Source organism: Populus euphratica, unplaced genomic scaffold (genome assembly GCF_000495115.2).
Source record: "Populus euphratica unplaced genomic scaffold, PopEup_1.0 scaffold416.1, whole genome shotgun sequence".
Classification (NCBI taxonomy): Eukaryota; Viridiplantae; Streptophyta; class Magnoliopsida; order Malpighiales; family Salicaceae; genus Populus; species Populus euphratica.
The window spans coordinates 159,654-178,004 of record NW_011500303.1 but is presented as its reverse complement, the minus strand read 5'-3'; the positions used below and the strand labels follow the sequence as shown (position 1 = coordinate 178,004).

The 18,351-nt window shown below is 31.7% G+C and overlaps 1 protein-coding gene across 1 annotated transcript; it reads right to left on the bottom strand.

Annotated features, from left to right (window-relative positions):
• Positions 1-13,569: 13,569 nt before the first annotated feature.
• On the bottom strand, positions 13,570-15,548 carry LOC105113396 (cysteine-rich and transmembrane domain-containing protein A-like). The gene is made up of 3 exons (XM_011009556.1): positions 15,168-15,548; positions 14,941-15,088; positions 13,570-13,851 (listed from the first exon to the last, which is right to left on the bottom strand). The coding sequence occupies exons 1-3, from the start codon at positions 15,217-15,219 to the stop codon at positions 13,806-13,808; spliced, it is 246 nt and encodes an 81-aa protein (XP_011007858.1). The 5' UTR covers positions 15,220-15,548; the 3' UTR covers positions 13,570-13,805.
• Between the last annotated feature and the right edge of the window lie 2,803 nt (positions 15,549-18,351).

The following is an 18,351-nucleotide window of genomic DNA, read 5'->3' as shown; positions in this document are numbered from 1 at the left end:
TTTTTTTTAAAATTATTTTTATCAATTTTATTATTTTTAATATTGAGCTGGTTGAGAATTACAACTGTAAATTTCCCCGTGAAACACTACAGATTACTACAGTATTTCCCTTCATGGTTTTTTTCTTTTATTTTTGTTAATTTTATTTTTTTATATTGAGTTGGTTGAGAATTTAACTTCATAGTTTTTTTTCTTTAAAACACTATGGATTGCTATAATATTTTTCCATATGTTTTTTTTATGATTTTTTCCAAAATTTTCTTTGTTCATTTTATTTTTAAAAATATTAAGCTAGTTAAAAATTTAGTTTTGTAGTTTTTTTCTTAAAAACATTGTGGATTGTAACAGTTTTTCTCCATATAATTTTTTTATATAATTTTTCAACAAACTCACATTAACACACAAGCATATCACAAGCCTACAGCATCGCGCGGACATGGTATCTAGTACTAGTATATTGCTTATAGGTCTAGCATGCAATAGACTAAAGCAATTTAGATATGAAAAACATGTCATGTTCAATTGACTTAGTCTAAAAATCATGTTATGCTCAATTTTCTTAGGTATTGTTGTCAAGCTCATAGTTCTAGGATTTTTCATTATTGTTAAATCCAAGTAGCTTAGATCTAACATGTTTGCAAAACCTAAGATGCTTGAGTCTAATAATTCATGTCAGATCCAAGCAAATAATAAGTAAACAGAGTATAATTGTGAATTTTAGTTGTTAAGAGAAAAAAAAAAAAACAAACAATCGACCATCAATAGTAATCTAACCATGATATATCTACACGCACTACACCATATGAAAGAAGGCATGTCTATATATTTAGTTATACGATGGATAACCAGATTTTGCCACCAAGAAGTATCTCATGCTCCTTTTTAATAGCACGAGTGCCACTCACTTATTGAGGCGTGTGTAACACGTATCAACAGCTTTTCGATTAAAAATAAAAATTACAATGTGAATATACTAAAACACCGTCATAATCCTTTAATTACATGACATGGCCTTATAAATTTTATTATTGCAATCCACAATAATCTGTATCTGAAGTTACAGTGAAATCTCCACGCCAATTAGCTATATACTAGTTATATGAACCATATGATGTTGCGGATTAATTTTTTATATAAAAAAACAAAACAAAAAAACTAAGATCTAAAAGTATTAAATATTTAAGTAAGACTATATCTAAGAGTCTTGAGTTTAATTGCAATACCTGATCTAAAAATAATATTAATAATAATATTAAACTTGTGTGATCTAAGTTTAAGTGAGTTTGGTTGCAACACTAAACTTAATAGCCTTGGATGTGAATGCGACTGAAAAATCTGAATTAAATAGGGTTAACCCTTCAAACCAGGTTAACTTGTCAAATCTAAAATTCGCGTCATGAAAGTTTGATAACTAAATAAAAAAACAAATTGATGGGTTAACTGAGTTAAACCATCAAATGAGGTTAACCCATCAAGCCCGAGATACATATCATGAAATTTTTATAATTAAATAGAAAGAAATTTAACATTAGCAAACCAAACATAATATCTGCAACAAAGATATACAAGATGTACAATTCAGTGCATAATGCCTTATTCGAGGGAAAGTATATGACAAGAAGGGCACAGACCATTGAAAACGGATGAACACAAGTGATTCTCTGTATTTGGTTTGGATCTTAATTTTCTCAAAATTAATGAAAAGAAGGAAATCAAATGAACATGATTGTCAAACTTGATTCACATTGAAAGATTAATATGGAAATCCAAAAACTGGAGGATTAATTTGAATGGATTTATCGTTAAGAAATTCTTGTTATCAACATAGCTAGGTTAATATTCTTAAAATAAATTAAATTACGAATCAACTCGTTAGATTACTCAAATTTAATCAAGTTCATGTTAAAAATTACTGAAAATAAAAATCAACTTGAATTTAATAGTTATGGTCAAGATTTCGATTGAGTAAAAACTTAGAGAAAAAATAAAAGGAAAGGAAGACAAGGAACTAAGTTGCAAGCACAACTTGAACCCATGAATCATGATCATTACCTTACAACTCTAAGAATTTTGGGGTGCACGTAAAAATAGCAAAGGAGGTGGGTTTTTTTTTTATTCCTCTTTTTTTCTCATCATTTTATTTTTAATTTTATTATTTAATATTTGTTTAGTTTTAAATTTTTCATCATAAATTATTTTGATTTATTTTTTATAAAATTATTAGAATTTCAAACAAATATCTTGATATTTGATTTGTGCTTGATGTTTTATTATCATATAATTAAGTAAAAAAATATTTTTAAAAAAATTATATTAATCAAATCATAGATTTGATTGTTAAGTTATGAAATTCAAATTAATCTAATATATCATCGTCTCAATATTATATTTTTTATTAAAAAAAATCAAACCATACTTTTTAATGTTTGTCTAGATTTTTTTTAAATTATTTAAGTCAATTAAGTGATACGAAGATAATTTTTATATAATTTAATATTTAAATTCGTAAGAAATTGAATTATAAAGTTCAAGGTAGACCCATTTGGTTACAGGGAACATGGTTTGGGAGTATGTATAGGAAGAGATGTTTGAGTAAGCTGTATAGGAACTTGAGTCATTGAAGGATAGAAGATAGTCGTTGATTTTGAGTGGAGGATAGAAGGAATGATGTAGCCAGGGAAGAATCTTGAAGATTACTGTGAGCTCATTGAGAAGAATCAGTAGGAAGATTGTGGGAAAGAGGAGTGGAAAAGGCATGGGATGGATTTGAAAAGAATGGCAAGCAATCTCCTGCATAGGGAGAACGGGAAAAAAACTAGGAGAAGAATGAGGAGCATTCCCGGTGAAATTAAGGCTATATTTGTTTTCTGAAAAATAGTTTTCAGAAAACTACTTTCTAAACTTTCCTATATTTGTTTATCATTAGGAAAGTTGGTCAACGGAAAATACTTTTTGGTCAACAAAAAACATTTTCCAGTCAATGGAAAACACTTTCCAGTCAATGAAAAATACTTTTCTGTCAACGGAAAACACTTTCTGGTCAACGAAAATATTTTTTAGTTAAAAAAAATTTGGCTTAATTTTCATGAAAGTGTTTTCCTTTTAACTGTGTTTGTTTTCCGGAAAGTGATTTCCGGAAAAACATTTTCCAAACTTTCTTGTGTTTGTTTTTCAGAAAGTGGTTTTTGGGAAATTACTTTCCAAACTTTCTTGTGTTTGTTTGCTGTTAGGAAAGTTGGTAAACGGAAAACACTTTCCAATCAAAGGAAAATTTGGATTGATTTTCAGGAAAATATTTTCTTGAAAAATTTGGGAGGAAAACACTTTCCGAAAGTTGTGAAAAGTTTAGAAATGTCATTATTTGCTGATTATATCAAATTTGATCCTCAAACTTTTGATTGCTATATATATTTTGTTTTAAATATTTATTTTTCAATTTCATTTCTTAAAATTTAATTTTTATATTTACTTTAGTTCTTATTTTTATTATTGTTATTTACTTTTCTCCTATTATTTTTTTATTGAAATTTTTTTCTATCAAATTTGGTCCTTATTCTTTTGATTATTATTTATTTTATTTGAAATACTTTATGAAATGTTAATTATTGTTATTTTAATTTCTTCATCTTTTTTTTTAAGATTTGATCTTTATTGTTTTGATTATTATTTATTTTATTTGAGATAATTTATGAAATTATTTTTTTTAATTTTATTATTATTCAACTTTTTAATTTGTAAGATTTATTCCTTATTATTTTAATAAACTTGAAAAAAATAAAATATTAATAAATTATTTTCCAATTTATTTTCCATAACATAACCAAATACTGGAAAGTGTTTTTCAGTTCATTTTCTATAACACTGCCAAACATCGAAAAATACTTTACTTTTAAGAAATTTATTTTTCTTGGAATTCACTTCTTCTAGAATTTATTTTCAAAAAAAAACAACTTTCCTGCAAAGAAATGAATCACACTAAATAATCAAATTTGAAATTTTGTGGAACAGCAAAGGTGAAAGGGACAACGTGCAGTGTAAGTGTAGAATGAGAAAAGTATCATCGATCCTTGATAACTTGTTGTTCCCTGCATGAATCACGCCATCACAAGTTACCTGGCAAAGTGTTCTAAATGGCAGGGGTACGCACTCCTTGGACGAGCCAGTAAGTAGTAACTGCATCAGGAAAAACAAAGGCCTGCGATGCAGCAAGTGAGGCAGCTTCTACATTCCAATGACTACCCTACCCTACCCTACGAGGTTTGTATAAAATTGGAGCTAGCACCTCCCATATTTGGGGATATCAACATTTTGAAGATCATTGTTGGTTTTCTTATCCAAATTCTGTAGCATCAGAACCAAAGGAGCCACTTGCGCTGCTGCTGCCGTGAAGTACTGGTGGGTTTTATTTATTTATTAAAAAAAAACTAACACATTAAATTAAAAATATTAGAGGAATAATAAACCTAAAAAAATAACAAAATAACATAATTTGTACATATAACAAATGAAAAACACAATATTTATAGTTTGTGACTATTTAAAATAACAACATCCATAAAAAATTATTAAATAAGCTGAAAAGAAAAAAATACAAAAAAACACTCAAAAAACATATTAAAATAGCTCAAGAATGCAAATCTAACACCATAAAATGTTATGTGTGTGGACACAAATGGACGGTGGCAGCCATGGTAGGTGGCAACCATGGTTGGTGGCAGCCATGGTTGGTGGCAGCCATGGTTGAAATTATAGTCAAATGGTAGGTGCCTAACTTGCCCACCATTGTTGAACAATCATCTCCCTCCTCAGCTATAAATAGAAGATGTATTGATAGCCGAGATAGACCACGAGATAGAGAGAAACACAGAGAGAGAGCTAAGGGTGAGAGTTGAGTTGAGTTGAGAAGTTTTCTCCTCCTCCTTGTTTTGTTGTTTGTATTGCTTTTGAGCTTGATTAATACAAACCAGAAGCTCCGTGGAGTAGGCAAGTTGCCGAACCCGTAAATTTGTGTGTGTTTGAATGTTTGGATCACCTAACAACTGGTATCAGAGCTTGTTCTTGAAAGTTCTTGAAAAAGAGGGTGTTTGATCCAAACTCAAATAACAAAGTGCACTTGATGAAGAAGTTGTTCAACCTGAAGATGACGGAAAGCACCTCTGTTACACAGCATCTTAATAATTTCAATACCATCACAAATCAATTGTCATCTGTTGAAATTGAGTTTGATGATGAGATCCGAGCACTTATTTTGCTAGCTTCACTTCCAAGCAGTTGGGAAGGTATGAGAACAGCCGTAAGCAACTCAGCTGGAAAATCCAAATTAAAGTATGATGATATCCGAGACCTGATTTTAGCTGAAGAAGTACGAAGAAAAGACTCAGGCGAAAGCTCAAGTTCAGGTGCAGCTTTCAACATCAACACTCAAGGAAGGAGACAAGATAGAGGCTTATCCAGAGGAAGATCAAAATCCAGGTACAGAAGCAAAAGCAAGTTTGGACTCAGGAAGCAGGTTGAATGTTGGAATTGTGGCAAACCTGGTCATTTTATGAGGAGTTGCACAAAACCAAAGAAACCTGAAGCTGATTCTGTAAATGCCACTACAGACGAGGTACAAGATGCTTTGATCCTTGCAGTACATAGTCCTATTGATGATTGGGTTCTTGATTCTGGAGCTTCATTTCACTGTGCACCACACCATGAAATGATGCAAAACTATACTGCTGGAAATTATGGGGTAGTCTATCTGGCCGATGGACAACCATTGGATATTGTGGGTATAGGAGATGTGCAAATCAAGACAATGAATGGATCTATATGGAACTTGCAAAATGTAAGGCATGTTCCTGAACTAAAGAAAAAGTTGATCTCGGTCGGACAACTTGATGATAGTGGCCATTCAATCCTTTTCTCTGGAGGAACGTGGAAGGTATCAAAGGGAGCAATGGTTTTGGCTCGTGGAAAGAAAACTGGCACTCTGTATATGACCACAAGATCAGCAGATATAATTGCCTCTACTGAAGCAGAAAATCAGGCGCAGCTATGGCATTGTAGACTCGGCCATATGAGTCAAAAGGGGATGAAGATACTTCAGTCAAAGGGAAAGCTGCCAGAGTTAAAAAATATTGATCTAGACATTTGTGAAAGCTGTGTTCTCGGAAAACAGAAGAAGCTCAGTTTCTTAAAGGTTGGCAGGACCTTAAGACCAAGAAAACTAGAACTAGTGCACACAGATTTATGGGGACCAGCTCCAGTAGCATCTCTTGGCGGTTCTTGGTACTATGTCACTTTTATTGATGACTTTAGCAGAAAGGTATGGGTCTACTTTCTGAAAAATAAATCTGATGTGTTTGACACATTCAAGAAATGGAAGGCTATGGTTGAGACTGAATCAGGTCTGAAGCTGAAATGCTTACGATCTGATAATGGAGGAGAATACATTGATGGAGGTTTCAAGGAGTATTGCGCTGTCAACGGTGTCAGAATGGAAAAGACAGTTCCAGGCACACCACAACAGAATGGTATTGCTGAACGGATGAACCGAACCATCAATGAACGAGCTAGAAGCATGAGGTTGCATTCTGGGCTACCTCAAACATTCTGGGCTGATGCAGTTCATACTGCAGTTTACTTGATCAACCGTGGACCATCAGTACCTTTGGAGTTCAGACTGCCCGAGGAAGTCTGGAGAGGAAAAGAAGTACAGCTTGCTCACCTAAAAGTCTTTGGGTGTGTTTCCTATGTGCATGTAGACTCTGATGCGCGCAACAAGCTGGATGCCAAATCAAAGAAATGTTTCTTTATTGGCTATGGAGATGAAGAATTTGGATTTCGGTTCTGGGATGATCAGAACAGGAAGATTATCAGAAGCAGGAACGTGATCTTCAACGAGAAAGTTTTGTACAAAGACAAATCAAGTACAGAACTAGAGATAACTGATTCAGATATGAGTTCACAGAAATCTGAATTCATACAATTAGAAGGGCTTCCTGATGTTACCACTCAAGAGTCCATACAAGACAGTTCAAGCACTTCAGTACCCACCACTTCTACACAAGATAGTGCAGAGCCAAGTGAACCAGCTGTTCGCAGGTCTTCAAGGACTATAAAGCCTCCACAACTGTTCACACTTCTACTGAATTATATCTTGCTAACCGATGGTGGTGAACCATTAAATTATGAAGAATCCTTACAAGATGGAAACTCGAGCAAGTGGGAGTTAGCCATGAAGGATGAGATGGAGTCATTGCTGAAGAACAAGACTTGGGAGTTAACCAAACTGCCTGAAGGAAAGAAGGCTTTGCAAAACAAGTGGGTTTGCATGATGGAAGCAAACGGTTCAAGGCAAGACTTGTTGTAAAAGGGTTTCAGCAAAAGAAGGGGATCGACTATTCTGAGATATTTTCTCCAGTTGTGAAGCTTACAACAATCAGAGTTGTTCTGGGGATAGTAGCTGCAGAAAATTTACATCTTGAACAATTAGATGTAAAAACAGCATTTCTTCATGGAGAATTGGAGGAAGACATTTACATGCAACAACCAGAGGGGTTTGCAATACCAGGAAAGGAGAGTCAAGTTTGCAAACTAAAGAAGAGCCTATATGGTTTGAAGCAAGCTCCAAGACAGTGGTATAAGAAGTTTGATAACTTCATGTGTAGTACGGGATACACAAAATGTCAGGCTGATCATTGTTGCTATGTGAAACATTTTGACAACTCCTATATCATTCTACTGCTATATGTGGATGATATGTTAATTGCAGGTTCCAGCATGGAAGAGATTGACAAGCTAAAGCAACAGTTGTCAAAACAGTTTGAAATGAAGGATCTGGGAGCTGCTAAACAAATACTTGGCATGAGAATCATCAGAGACAAAGACAAAGGCATACTAAAGCTTTCACAGGCAGAGTATGTCAAGAAGGTTCTCAGCAGGTTTAGTATGGATAATGATAAGCCAGTATGTACACCTCTGGGGAATCATTTCAAGCTCAGTAGAGACCAGTCACCAAAAACTGAGCTAGAACGTGGATACATGGACCAAATCCCATACGCCTCAGCTATCGGCTCCTTGATGTATGTCATGGTCTGTACTAGACCAGATATTGCCCATGCAATGGGAGTTGTAAGCCGATATATGAGCAATCCTGGAAAGCAGCATTGGGAGGCAGTGAAATGGATCATGAGGTACTTAAAAGGCTCATCGGAGACATGTCTTATTTTCACAGCTGGCGGTTTGAAACTTGAAGGCTTTGTAGATGCTGATCTAGCAGGAGATGTTGATAGCAGAAAGAGTACTACAGGTTATATATACACTCTAGGAGGCACTGCTGCTTCTTAGAGTTCTACCTTGCAAAAGATAGTTGCTCTTTCAACGACAGAAGCTGAATATGTCGCAGTTTCAGAATCTGCAAAAGAGATAGTATGGCTACAAAGTTTCCTGCAAGAATTGGGCAAGATGCATGGAAAAGGTACTTTGTATAGTGACAGTCAGAGTGCAATCTTCCTTACCAAGAATCCAGCATTTCACTCCAGAACAAAGCACATACAAATCAAATATCACTTCATCAGACAATTGCTCGACGATGAATAACTGTTACTTGAAAAGATCTGTGGAAGCAAGAATCCAGCCGACATGTTAACCAAAGGAGTTACTCTCGATAAACTAAAGCTGTGTAAAGCTTCAGTGGGTCTTGAAGATTAAACGACAGACCTAACACCATTTGTGTCCAAGTGGGAGATTGTTATGTGTGTGGACACAAATGGACGGTGGCAGCCATGTTTGGTGGCAGCCATGGACGGTGGCAGCCATGGTTGGTGGCAGCCATGGTTGAAATTATAGTCAAATGGTAGGTGCCTAACTTGCCCACCATTGTTGAACAATCATCTCCCTCCTCAGCTATAAATAGAAGATGTATTGATAGCTGAGATAGACCACGAGATAGAGAGAAACACAGAGAGAGAGCTAAGGGTGAGAGTTGAGTTGAGTTGAGAAGTTTTCTCCTCCTCCTTGTTTTGTTGTTTGTATTGCTTTTGAGCTTGATTAATACAAACCAAAAGCTCCGTGGAGTAGGCAAGTTGCCGAACCACGTAAATTTATGTGTGTTTGAATGTTTGGATCACCTAACATAAAAGGTCACAAATGATGACCTAGTGAGATATACTTGCTGCTAAATAAAAATAAGTCAACACCTACAAGTATGACACTCGATTAATTGATAATGATATTTTTTAATGTTATTAAATTTATTTTATCGAAATTTTTTTTAAAATACTAATAATATCATAACTAGAGTTTTAGTGCGTCTTGTAGAATTTTTTTTTCCCTATCCTCTCTCCCGCTTGTTTAATAATTTTGTATGAATGTAACTAGTTTAAATAAGAACAAGTTATAAATATGTGTTTTTAATAGTGACATGTAATAGCTATGCTATTATATTGATTCTTTTTTTTTAATAGTATTATCCTGCAAATATTGTTTTTTTTTAAAGAAAAGGTGTTTGTAAGCAAAAAAAAAGCATGTGGATTTGGAGTACCTTTATTCTTTCTGCGTAAGCAGCTTGCTGCCCATTTGCTGAAATCAGGGGAAGAAATAAGTTTTTTAACAGCTTTTTGCGTGGACTCTCTGGTAAATTTTTCCCATGAATCTTTTGAGAATTTTCTCCTTTCAGGAGTGAAATGGAAGGTAGACGGGTAGACATCTGAATCTGACAATTGATGAGGAGATGTCCTGCTTAAACCTGAAGGAATGACAGCATGGTATATGTAAAAGGGCATCTCTAATGGATTGCCTGTATTGTATAGTTCAGAGAGCAAGCTTAAAGACCAACAGGATGCAAACCTTGCACAGAAATGTACCAAGCCAGGTTGAATTGTTTGAGTTGAGGAGACAGAAACTTACAGCCTCCCGGCTTCTCAGCCGTGTGTTTATTATGAGAACATCCGAATGGTGATAAATCAGGAACAAGTGATTCTCTGTTTATGTTTCTGACTAATTTAAACAACTTCCTGCAGATTTATTGCACAAATGTCATTGCAGTTGCAAAATAAAGGCAACTCCCTGCAGATTTATAACCCAAACTTCATCCACCAATTTTTAAACCTTGGAGTCCATTTCTAAAATAATGCCTTCTTATCTTTAGTTTAATAGCAACCTATAATTTTTTTACTTATTTGAGGAATCCTATATCTGCAAAATATATTTTATGGTTCAGATAAATAAATAAAATCCTGATTATTTCAAATTCTTATAAAAAAAACATAATCTAACTCAAACTCAAAACTTGCTATATATATATATCTCAAACTTTTTATCATCACCGATGCTAAGCCACCCATGAATTAGGGAATTCCAACTTACTAAATAAATGTCTCAACCGTGATTCAGCTGTAATAAGCACCAATTATTACAAGTGCTGTTAGACGTGCTACAGTTGATGAGAAAAGGAGAACAGGTGAGAATTTTGCCGATGGTCAGCGAAGGGAGATCAAAAGTTCTACTGGTATTAAGAGATTGATAGTCTATGATGCCTACATGGGTGGCCTTTGGTCAAGAAAGTGGCGGCAAATTAAAGCACAAGACGGGTACAGGAAACCGCGTCGTCCTTTGTGTCTTTAGAAGCCGCGTAATGCCGCCCTTATTCTATAATTTTGACACACCACATTCACATGCCCACCACCAAAAAGCACTCCTTTTCACGTGCTACAGTTGACAACCGCTTCATCTTTGTCTCCTATTGCCTATGAACAGTGTGCATCTAATGGTGTACTGTGCTGGCGGAGTTTGGTGAATGATTCTGATCAACTTGTGTGTGTAATTTGTACCCTCTAGGGCATTGCTGAAATTAAAAAACAAGCTAAAACTCGTAGCGTTTTTACTGTTAGTTTGTCTTTGTTTACTGTGAATTTTAATAATGGAATGATAATTTTACACTTCAAAAAACTCTCAAATTGTTGTCTTTTAGGGGTATAATGATTTTTTTTTTCTAGTTTAATTATCATTTGAGAATTGTTTAGAGTTTTTATTGTTTTTTTCTCGTGCTAATACACATTGAAATGACATTGATATCTCCATAATATGTGCCGTTTAAGTACCGAAAACAATTTAATTTATCATTATCTTAATAATTCATCTCTAATTTATTATCTAAAATGAGTTTTAAAGTTGTGGTCGTTGCACAAATTACTTATATGATAATGATATTAAAATCTTGTGAAAACAATATTTAGATAGAGTTTTTGAATTAAAAAAAAAAACTTTACCAAAATTCTAAGTCATGCAAGTTTTCATTGGAGATGATAAGTCAAGGTAAAGTACAAACCTTAAATGTTCTTGATAAAGAATAAAAAATAGTGTAAAGGGTAATAATATGGGTTATATAAAAAGAAAACGAAACAATGAAACCTAGTGATTATATAAGTACAGACTACAAAAGATTAGACTAGGAAAATAATTATATAAAAAGTTAAAATAACAAATTTTATGAATATGAGTATTTGATTAGAATAATATGAATATTTTGAAAGTAAAAAATTATATAAGTATATTCATGAAATGAAAAGTAATATAATTTGAACGTGTTGTAAATTGAAATAATGATATAAATTAAATATGATCATGACACGCATACACATATAATTATATAAAATAATTGTGTTTTTAATATTAAATTTAAACATGAATTAAATGTATTGTAAATACAAATTATTATCATGTGATTGGCATAATTGAATAAACACTGTGATGAAATAAAAGTTTATAAACGATCGAAAGAAATATACTAAATTGATGTTGAATGTAGGTTGATATATTTACTAAAAAGTTTGGAAATTTTGGTTTTGCATATTTCATTGATACACACACATAAAAGGATAAGTTGTTTTAATTATCTTGTTATTTCTTTGGTTTAATTACTATTCATGTAAAGAAGATTTTATTATATTAATATTCTTGTAATTCTATAATATAAATTTAAAATTATATAATTAAATTTAGTGTTAGAACCAATTATCTTAAAACTCCATAATTTAAACCAGTTAAATTTAAACTTTAATCCTAAATTATAAAGTTCATATAAGTGAAATAAACACACAAAAAAAACCTATATTAAACAGCTAACAAGAGCATCTCCAATATAAAAATCGTTTTTGAGTTTCAGGCAGTGACTGAGTTGTGTGGATTACAATGATCTGGGAAGGTGTCTCGGTCACAGAGAAGGGAGTGCAAAGATGCCTGGCTGGCCGGCCCGCCCTGGGTTAACGCATTAGCTATAAAAATGAATGGTTGTCTTAGTAAGGGATTTATTTTTCATTTCAAAAATATTGTTTTTATAAAAATTAATTTTTTTATTTAAATTATTTTAATATATTGATTTTTAAAATGATTTTTAAAAAATAAAAAATAATATTTTTAAATAAAAATACTTTAAAAAAGTCTTTCAAAATAATTCCTGAATGAGTGGTTATAAAAAGTGTGATTAATAATGCACACTGCCACATAATGGCCCACTGCCTACAATATTTCATAATTGTTTTCCATCTTTTCATCTATTTCCTATGACTTGGTGCAAGTTCCCTGACTTAGTTGCTCAATTTTCTGTCTTTTTCCCTATAGCATGCTTCAATTATTGCCATGGCTTTTCCTTTCTTCTCAGAGAACACGCTGGAAAGAGAGTAGTCACTTACGTTGACGAGCCCATGTGAATTAACATGATACGTATGAACTTGTTTAAACAAGCTGATATGCAAAATTATTTAAAATAAAAACCAGTTAAAGTTTAAGTTTAATAGCTATGGTCAAGACTCAAGACATATTTAAATATATTGATTCTTAAATTATTCAAAATAAAACCTATCCTGAGCTACGAATCCAAGTCAAGGAGTTAGTAGTTACATCTATATTAGCTTTAATAACTATAATATCCACTAACTCGAGGTTGAACCACTGAACCAAAAAGATTTGTGTCAAAATAACATACGCCAACAAGGAAAAAAAAGCCATGGACACATAGTGGGTGTTGAAGTACTATTTTTATGTTTTCTTGATTAAGAGAATGTTTAGGAATACAAGTTAATTTGTTTTTTTTTTTAATTTAATTTTTTTTTGATAATTTTTTTATATTTTAAATCATTTTATGCTTATCTTAAAAATAATTTTTTTAAAATTAAAAATATATATATTATTTTAATACATTTTAACACAACAAATATTTTAAAAACAACACATAACACAATCAAACAAGCTTTAAATCAACTCATATTAAGATTTCTTATTAATGGTTGGAGTTTGATGAATTCACCTTCTGGTTCTGGAAAAGACTATCAATCACTTAACGCCTCTTTGCACATCTGTTATAGTTATTTTGTACCTCTTTTTTTTGTATGATTTTACTTGCTATATTCACCGTTGTAGCATTATAAACCGTATTGTTACTCTCACGCCTGTCTGGATAAATCTCACTCGTTCCCCTGTTCTCGCCTATGTATACGAGATATTTTAGGAAGTGCGCATCCTTATCAGCAGATCTTTTGCTAGATTGGGCTCGGCGTTGACGAGTATGGAAATGACAGAAGCAAATGTGGGATGGGGTACAAATTAAGGATGATCCGTCTTCTATTTGATCAAATAACAAGTTTTTCTACCAAAAGACAAATCACAACGTTATAGTTACTCCACGAAATCAACCAAGAACATGTCACGGTAGCCAGCTCCAAAGTGAGTTTGAAACAATCACCGACAAGGATAGACAATGTCATGACCTAAACCAGAGGAATTAATGAACAAATAACCACAACACTCCTTTTAAGTCCTGATCAGAAGCAAGCATCCAAGAGGCAACAACAACAGAGTGCTGCTAAGCTGCACATGAAACAAGAAAGTTTCTTGTCAAAATTCAATTCGATTATAAAACCACACGGTTCAAGAAAATTCTCAAATTTCAGTTCAATTATCCAGGAGTAGTATCTGTCAATAACCTTCCCTAGAGAATCCTTATACAAGCAATCCTCTGACTCGGATGAATTTAACAACATGAGTTAATCAGACCCGAACCGTCGCATAATCAAGAAAATCGTAACCTTCACTGATTGACATTTTAAATTCTGCAAAGCATTTCAAAAGAAGGTCCACCGCGAGATAGTTGCTGCCTGCTAATTTTTCGATTGTCGACGATTCTCTTGCCTAGAATATCTCACCACAAAATACATATACACGTTTTTTTAATCAATGGAAATTGTTCATTATTAAGAAGCATCAGCAGCAATCAGGTTGCGTAGACTCAGGGGCTGGTTCTGTTCTACTACTAAACATACCAAGGCATTAGACAAAGAAGACAGCCTACGGTTGATGTCTGCAACAATGGGAGCTATTGTCAAGGATCAGTTCTGTCCAAAAATTTATTCTTTAACACACTTCTCAATTTCTCGGATGAAATTCTTTTAAATTTAAAACTTTTACTATACAACACTACTTGACCATTTGATGTTAAAACTTTGAAATCAAGTCATGAATCAATTCAATCTACATGAAACACCAAATATAATTTATATTATTTTTTAAAAAATATCCCAATTTGAAATGAGATTAGAATCTTGATGACAGTGGCATCAGATCCAATGAAGATATTGCCATCACCAAATAAGAGCCCTTGTGAACTTAATTAAGTATGTCTTTTGTCAATTATGCAGTAGTCTTTTGTTCCAATACACATACACCCACCAACTAGCCAACAAGTGGAAAGACGTTTAATTACTGCTGCTATGAATAAAAATTTCTAGACAGATAAAAACTATCAGGGCATAAAACAACCTTAACTGAACTTAACAAGTACGATGAACAGCAAAAGGCAATACAACATCTTTCCATTAACAGAAAAAGAAGAAGAAAAATGATTTGACTAGTCACCTAATCAAAAGATTAGGAGAGAGATAAAGAGAGGCATAAACATACCATCCTTCAAGGAAACCAGTTTCTTGCCTAGGAGGAGGAGCAGCATACTGTGGAGCATACCCTTGAGGAGGGTAGCCTTGAGGAGGATACCCTTGTGGATATCCCTGAACAGGGTATCCAGGTGGTGGATAAGCATCCTTTGGATACCCTACAAATCCATTAAACAAAATTAAAAACCATAAACTCCAAAACTCCTTAATCCAAGAAAAGCCATACATGATACATACCTTGCTGTGGAGGAACACTAACTGGCGGCTGGTGCTGATCGTAATAACTCATCTCCCCTCTGATCAAAAGCTTTCTTTTTTCTTCTTGGGTTCTTCTCTTTTTCTTTGACAAAGAAGTTGGTTTGGTGCAAGGGAAGGAAGGGTACTATAAAACAAAGGTATGTGAAGGAGGTTTTGACAGTGGGAAGCTTAGAGGAAATTTCTTTCTTTCTGGAGAGGCAAATGCGGTTGCTTTGCTTTATAGAAAGAAGAGAAGGGAACGGAAGGGAAGAGAAAAGATGTCATCCACTAAGGGAAGCAATGAAGAATCTTTGCTTTTCCACACAGTAGTGTATGTATATGTGTGTATGTATTGGCAGGTACAGGGCAAGGCAATATTAGAACAGGTTATTTACTGCGACTTCCTCTGTATCTTCAAGCTTTCCACGCAGTCACAGCTTGACGATGTCTTTTTCCTCCTCTGTTACTGCGTCACGATGCCTTTTTAGAAATTTATTGGTATTTAATTTTAAGATAATTAAAATAAGTATTTGTAAAAAAAATGATAAATTAATTTTACATAAAAAATTCAAAATTCTCTTTTATTATTTATTTTGACAAAAGCATATATATTTTTTAATTAGCAACATAGTTGTTTTAATAAATAAAAACCTTGATGATTTAAATAAGTGTTCAAGAATTTTTAATTATTTAAATTAAAAGAAAAAAAATATATCTCTTTAATCAAAACTTTCATTCTTTATTTATATATTTTTTATTTCGATAAAAATACATCTTTTTTTTATTAGAAGAAGCGTGCGTGGTTTTTAAAATCAAATGATTTTAAAAACAATTTTTAATACAAAAATAAAGACATTGTTTTTCCATAAATTTCTGTTTTTCAAATTAATATCTATGAATTATATTAATCATCCTGAAGTAATTAGAGCAGTTGGAGCATAGCAAAACAAATGTGTAGATGGAGCGCATGCCAGTGAGGGTCCTTCTGCCTGAAGAGATGGCAAATATACCAGTGAGGGTTGAATCGGTCATTTACTATTGGCTCACAGACTAATAAACACTTGGTAATTGATTATCATTCCTTTCCAGCAAGATATATTGTTCATTATTCTTATTTTCCCAAGGGAGAAGGAAGTTATCTTTGAAGTTAATCTTCTTGCTCCTCAATATTATTTATAATTTTAATTGGGTATATTTGAGAGTGTGATTTTATTAAAATATATGATAGAATACAATTTTTATAAAATATAAAACAATTATCTTATTTTTAAATTTTTTTTGATTTATAATGATTTAATTTATTTATAAAATTAAACTAAGATTTATGATTTGCAATAATATGAATTTAGACACATGTTACCAGGTGAAATTTGATGATTTAGGATGCGTTTGTTTTTAGAAATTATTTTAAAAAAATTTATGTATTTGTTTGTTATTTAAAAAGTTGGTCAATGAAAACACTTTTCAATTATAAAAATTTGACTTGATTTCAGGAAAGTATTTTTCTTTTATTTTAGGCAGAAAACACTTTCTGGAAGTTGTGAAAAATTTAAAAATATCATATTATTTGCTGATTATATTAAATTTGATCTTCAAACTTTTGATTGCTATATATATTTTGTTTTTAATATTTGTTTTTTAATTTCATCCCTTATAATTTATTTTTTATATTAACTTTGGTCCTTATTTTTATAATTGTTATTTGCTTATCCCTTATTATTTTTTAATTGAAATTTTTTATCTAACAAATTTGGTCCTCATTCTTTTGATTATTACTAATTTTATTTGAAATAATTTATGAAATGTTAATTATTATAATTATAATTTCTTTTTTTTTTAATTTTTTTATTTTTTAGATTTGATATCTATTGTTTTTATTATTATTTATTTTATCTGAGATAATTTATGAAATTATATTTTTTTAATTTCATTGTCATTCAACTTTTTTTAATTTGTAAGATTTGTTTCTCATTATTTTAATAAACTTGAAAAAAAATAAAACATTAATGAGTTATTTTTCACCTTATTTTTCATTGTATAATTAAACACTGAAAAATATTTTCTAATTTATTTTTCATTACACTGCCAAATATCAAAAAATAATTTACTTTTTAAAAATAAATTATTTTCCAGCAAAAAAATGAGGCCAATACTTTAAGGAATATTTTAATTTTTTTTAAAGTGCTATTAAATTTTTTTATTAAACATTAAGCCTTGTTCAAATAGAGCTTTTAAAGCTTTTAAGAGGGATTTATTGCTTAAATAGCTTGTTTTAAGGAAAAGATTTTATCCACAAAAGAATTATATTCCTCTCCGTATCTAAAGTGAGACCCTCTTTTTTTTCAAAAGATTTATAGGAGTACTCATATCTTTGAAAAATGTAACATGTTATTATTTTATTAATTGATTTTTATTTATAAAATATTATATTTATGATAAAATATTTTAAATATTTCATTTTATTTTTTAACTTTTTATTGGCAAAGAAGTAAATAAAGACCTATTTATTTTTATTATCATTTATTTCAAATTTATTTTATCTTTTTATGTGAAAATAAAATGAAAATGATATGAATGTTTTTGGTTCCATAGGGTTGACTGGACTTTCTGAAATTTCTTTTTATACGATGGCTTGGAGGCTAGGAGGGGAGAAGATGAGGATGAGTTATTGCAAAAAAGAGAAATTAGGGGATTTGTTTTTCATAATTTGGTGATAGAGTTGTAACATTAAATTATTAAAGGTTGGACTTTTTAGTTATTAAATCAATTATAATTTCTTTAATAAATGGATCAACAAAATTACAAAGCAGAAAAAATAGCATCCATTGCATCGTCAATATTTACAGGAAATTAAAAAAAAATAGCAGAAAATTCCAGATTTTAGAGGGGAAATTCAAAAAGTTAAATCCTAGAAAACAACCTTCCGGATAACAGATTATGGAAATATGGTACGGTACCGGATATGATTTAAAATATTTTTTTATTTTTTAAAAATTATTTTTAATATTAATATATTAAAACCATATAAAAATATAAAAAATTTTAATTTTAAATAAAAAAATTCGAAATTTTTAAAAATAATATAGGGAGAGGGAGGGACCCTCTGCTTTCAAGTTGTCTGGCTTAGATGGATTTGGACACTCAAGATAAGAAGGAAAGGTCATGTTCTTCGCCTTTGCATGAC